General features: G+C 37.0%; 3 protein-coding genes across 3 annotated transcripts; all 3 read left to right on the top strand.

Annotated features, from left to right (window-relative positions):
- Positions 1–966: 966 nt before the first annotated feature.
- LACBIDRAFT_306620 (uncharacterized protein) lies at positions 967–1,119 on the top strand (the record flags this gene model as incomplete). The annotated part of the gene is made up of 1 exon (XM_001885466.1): positions 967–1,119. One exon carries the CDS (start codon positions 967–969, stop codon positions 1,117–1,119), a length of 153 nt encoding a protein of 50 aa, XP_001885501.1.
- A 166-nt stretch (positions 1,120–1,285) lies between these two features.
- On the top strand, positions 1,286–1,821 carry LACBIDRAFT_331089 (uncharacterized protein; the record flags this gene model as incomplete). The annotated part of the gene is made up of 3 exons (XM_001885465.1): positions 1,286–1,311; positions 1,386–1,401; positions 1,450–1,821. The coding sequence occupies 3 exons, from the start codon at positions 1,286–1,288 to the stop codon at positions 1,819–1,821; spliced, it is 414 nt and encodes a 137-aa protein (XP_001885500.1).
- A 221-nt stretch (positions 1,822–2,042) lies between these two features.
- On the top strand, positions 2,043–2,437 carry LACBIDRAFT_306619 (uncharacterized protein; the record flags this gene model as incomplete). Its single annotated transcript, XM_001885464.1, has 1 exon — positions 2,043–2,437. The coding sequence occupies exon 1, from the start codon at positions 2,282–2,284 to the stop codon at positions 2,435–2,437; it is 156 nt and encodes a 51-aa protein (XP_001885499.1). The 5' UTR covers positions 2,043–2,281.
- Between the last annotated feature and the right edge of the window lie 1,435 nt (positions 2,438–3,872).

Below are 3,872 nucleotides of genomic sequence, written 5' to 3'. Positions count from 1 at the left end.
ATAGATGTGGTTTTGTTTGATTTGGATGAATATTGTTTTAATAGAAAGGATTGGGAAAGATATGTATCATTAAATGGCTTTGGATGCATGGGAAATCTGGGATAAAGCCTATTTAAACTCATTTTCAATAGATGGTTTGGACTATCTGGCCTCAATTTATAGCCTAATATCTCAGGAAAAACCTGGAGAACCACCCCACAAAAAATGGCACCCAATGGACGAGTATTGCAGCCTGCAGAAATAATTTTTATATTTTGGAAAAGGACCCCAGACACCCTATGTCAGCTTTGGTATGATGGTATGAAGACATCATACCATCTGGTATGGTATGGTGACATGGTATTGGTATGGTATGGTAACATGGTATTGGTATGAGTGGGGTATGGTATGGGTTTTCCATTCCATGGTACCATGGTATTGGTATGGAGCTCATATACCACCCCGGAATGGGTACCCTCAAGGTACCCTAAATCAAGGAATTGATGTACCTCATAGGTACCCAAAAATGGGTGACTGAAGTGAGGATATAGGTGTAGAATGGTAAGATTGGAATTCATTGATGCACTGGCTAGATTTAATTCTGAAACCTGGCAGAAGTCTGATAATCAGGTACTTCCACAGATACAAGTCTGACATGGTTAAGGAAAAAAAGGCTAGACATCTCAAACAACATTGCTTTTGGGCAGCAGAAGTCAACAACTTTATTACTGTTGACCAGCATGATAAGTAGAAACAATTTGGACTTGCTCTTCACATTGGTGAAGATCCCTTCTGTGGAGTGACTCACTGGCTCAGGGTTTGGCATAAAAATAACAACCCAAAGCTTGTGCTTTCATATTACTTGGACTGGGCTGAAGTTTTTGGATGTGAGTCATGTTTTATTCCAGACTCACCCACCTGATTCAAATCCTCTTAGATATTCCTCTCATCACTCAGAGTGATCTGGGTTCCAAAAATTATGGAATCATGCAAATGCACAAAGTATTTTTCACCAATGGCATAATCCTCACCTTGAAGAAATACTCCAGCATTGATGGATGCACTGCAAGAAGAATGTCAAACCTGAAATTGCCTAGTTGGAGCCCAGATGCCAATTTGCACCAGGCTTTGAGACAATAATTCAGAAGGGAGTAATGGCAGGCTGGTATGATATGACTTAACCTCTTGATGTGTGAGTCTAAGCATTCACTGCCCATGACCCAGAAAGAATATTAACATATATAAATGTAGCCTTGTGTTCCATTGGCTATTTATTTTGTGGCTTCAGACAGAAATTAACACCTACATGGATAGAGTTAACAACACTCAAAAGTGTGCAGATCATAACAAAGTATTGCCTCATGGTCCCCCCAATTATATTTTTGCCTCTCATCATAGTGATATAGTTGTCTTGACTTCAAGGTGAGTATCCTTGTCCAGATCAAGAGCTTGTATTGACTTTATTTAAAGGTCAAGGTTGAGCCTGAGGCATTTGAATATGTTAGAGAAAAGTTTGCCCCACCTTCAAATCCAGTCTTCATGCTTGGCCCCTCAATTTTTGCAGCATATGCTGGTCAAGCATACACAAAGATTGGTAGCTCTGAGCTTAATTCTGTCAATATCTGGCCAGTTTATTGTGAAATAAGTGGAGGTCTTTACGCTGCCACTGCTTATCCGAGCAGACTCTGGCCGGACTCCGTCGGACTGAGGGTATTCAGAACAGACATTTTTTCTGCTTTGCAACTACAGCAATTTTCCGGTGAATGTCTGAAGCTTTTCCGAGCATTTCTGGTTGGACCTCTAAGTCTGTTGGACTTTTCCAATGGACTTCCGATGGACTAACAGCAAACTAACAGCCAGTCCACCGGAAATGACAGGCAAGCACCAACGGAATTCCAACAGACTCTTATTATAATTATATAATATAAAAAAATGCAACATCATGGAATTGAAAACTGGACCTCAGGGACTGAAGAATATTGAACACGACGCTGAACCAGCTGCACTACGGCAGCTTTGATATAGATAGGTGTTTTGCAATATACATAGCTACTATTTGACTGGTGGCTACCACTTTTATGATAAAACCAAGGCAATTGCCTGCAGAGCTGTGTGTATAAGTCCACAAGTTTTATGAAAGGCCTTTCATAGATGTGTCCTGTGTTTTCTTTCTCATAAAGGCTATGTTCTTTTCATAAAATATAGGCAAGGCCACAGGGTGCTTTTCATAATTAAGCCTGTGTGCTTTCAATAGGTATTTCATTCACTGGGTTAGGTGTATTCATTGCCTTTTTCATAATTAATGCTGTGCGCTTTCATTGAATATTTCATTAGGAATTTTGGGTGCTTTCATTGCTTTTTTCATAATCAATCCTGTGTGATTTCAATAAATATTTCATTGACTATGTTAGGTGTATTCATTGCCTCTTTCATAATTAATGCTGTGCACTTTCATTGAATATTTCATTAGGAATTTTGGGTGCTTTCATTGCTTTTTTCATAATCAATCCTGTGTGATTTCAATAAATATTTCATTGACTATGTTAGGTGTATTCATTGCCTCTTTCATAATTAATGCTGTGCGCTTTCAAGTTTTATGAAAGGCCTTTCATAGATGTGTCCTGTGTTTTCTTTCTTATAAAGGCTATGTTCTTTTCATAAAATATAGGCAAGGCCACAGGGTGCTTTTCATAATTAAGCCTGTGTGCTTTCAATAGGTATTTCATTCACTGGGTTAGGTGTATTCATTGCCTTTTTCATAATTAATGCTGTGCGCTTTCATTGAATTTTTCATTGAAGCTGTTCAGTTCTTTCATTGTACTTTTCATAAGTAAACCTGTGCGCTTTCAATAGGTATTTCATTCACTGGGTTAGGTGTATTCATTGCCTTTTTCATAATTAATGCTGTGCGCTTTCATTGAATATTTCATTAGGAATTTTGGGTGCTTTCATTGCTTTTTTCATAATCAATGCTGTGTGATTTCAATAAATATTTCATTGACTATGTCAGGTGTATTCATTGCCTCTTTCATAACTAATGCTGTGCGCTTTCATTGAATATTTCATTAGGAATATTGGATGCTTTCATTGTACTTTTCATAATTAATGTTGTGCAATTTCAATAAATATCTCATTCCTTAGGTCAGGTGTATTTATTGCCTCTTTCATAACTAATGCTGTGCGCTTTCATTGAATATTTCATTAGGAATATTGGATGCTTTCATTGTACTTTTCATAATTAATGTTGTGCAATTTCAATAAATATCTCATTCCTTAGGTCAGGTGTATTTATTGCCTCTTTCATAATTAATGCTGTGCGCTTTCATTGAATATTTCATTAGAAATATTGGATGCTTTCATTGTACTTTTCATAATTAATGTTGTGCAATTTCAATAAATATCTCATTCCCTAGGTCATATTATGGTCCATCCAATGGGTCATTGGGAGGGTGGTCACATGACCAATTTCCAAAAATGGTAAAAAACAAAAGTTGTAGCTCTTTACCATAGCTTCCTGAATCAGTTGGAATTATGTCCTAAAGTGCTTCCATTGTGGAGATATGAGGTAAAAGGTTTTCAAAAGCGCCACGTTTTTTTTTGTTTTTTGCATTTTTCTACGTGAAAAGAACACTAAACAACATGATTTCAACAGATTTAGAAAGCTAAGAGAAGGGGCTACAACTATTGTATCGTGGGAAATTTCTCCCAAAAAGGTACATGCCCTAAAAGGGTAATTGACACTGACAGACTACAAAAGATTGCTGATATACTACAAAAGTAAGTTATAGCCTACAAAGTTTACTAATAGACTACAAAAGTTGGACATAGACCACAAAGGTCAGACAAAGACTACAAAAATTAGTAGTGTCTGCTTTTCTCATTACAAAAGTTAA

The sequence above is a fragment of the Laccaria bicolor genome, genomic scaffold (genome assembly GCF_000143565.1).
Source record: "Laccaria bicolor S238N-H82 LACBIscaffold_31 genomic scaffold, whole genome shotgun sequence".
In the NCBI taxonomy this organism is placed as follows: domain Eukaryota; kingdom Fungi; phylum Basidiomycota; class Agaricomycetes; order Agaricales; family Hydnangiaceae; genus Laccaria; species Laccaria bicolor.
This window is presented reverse-complemented; position numbering and strand designations above follow the sequence as displayed.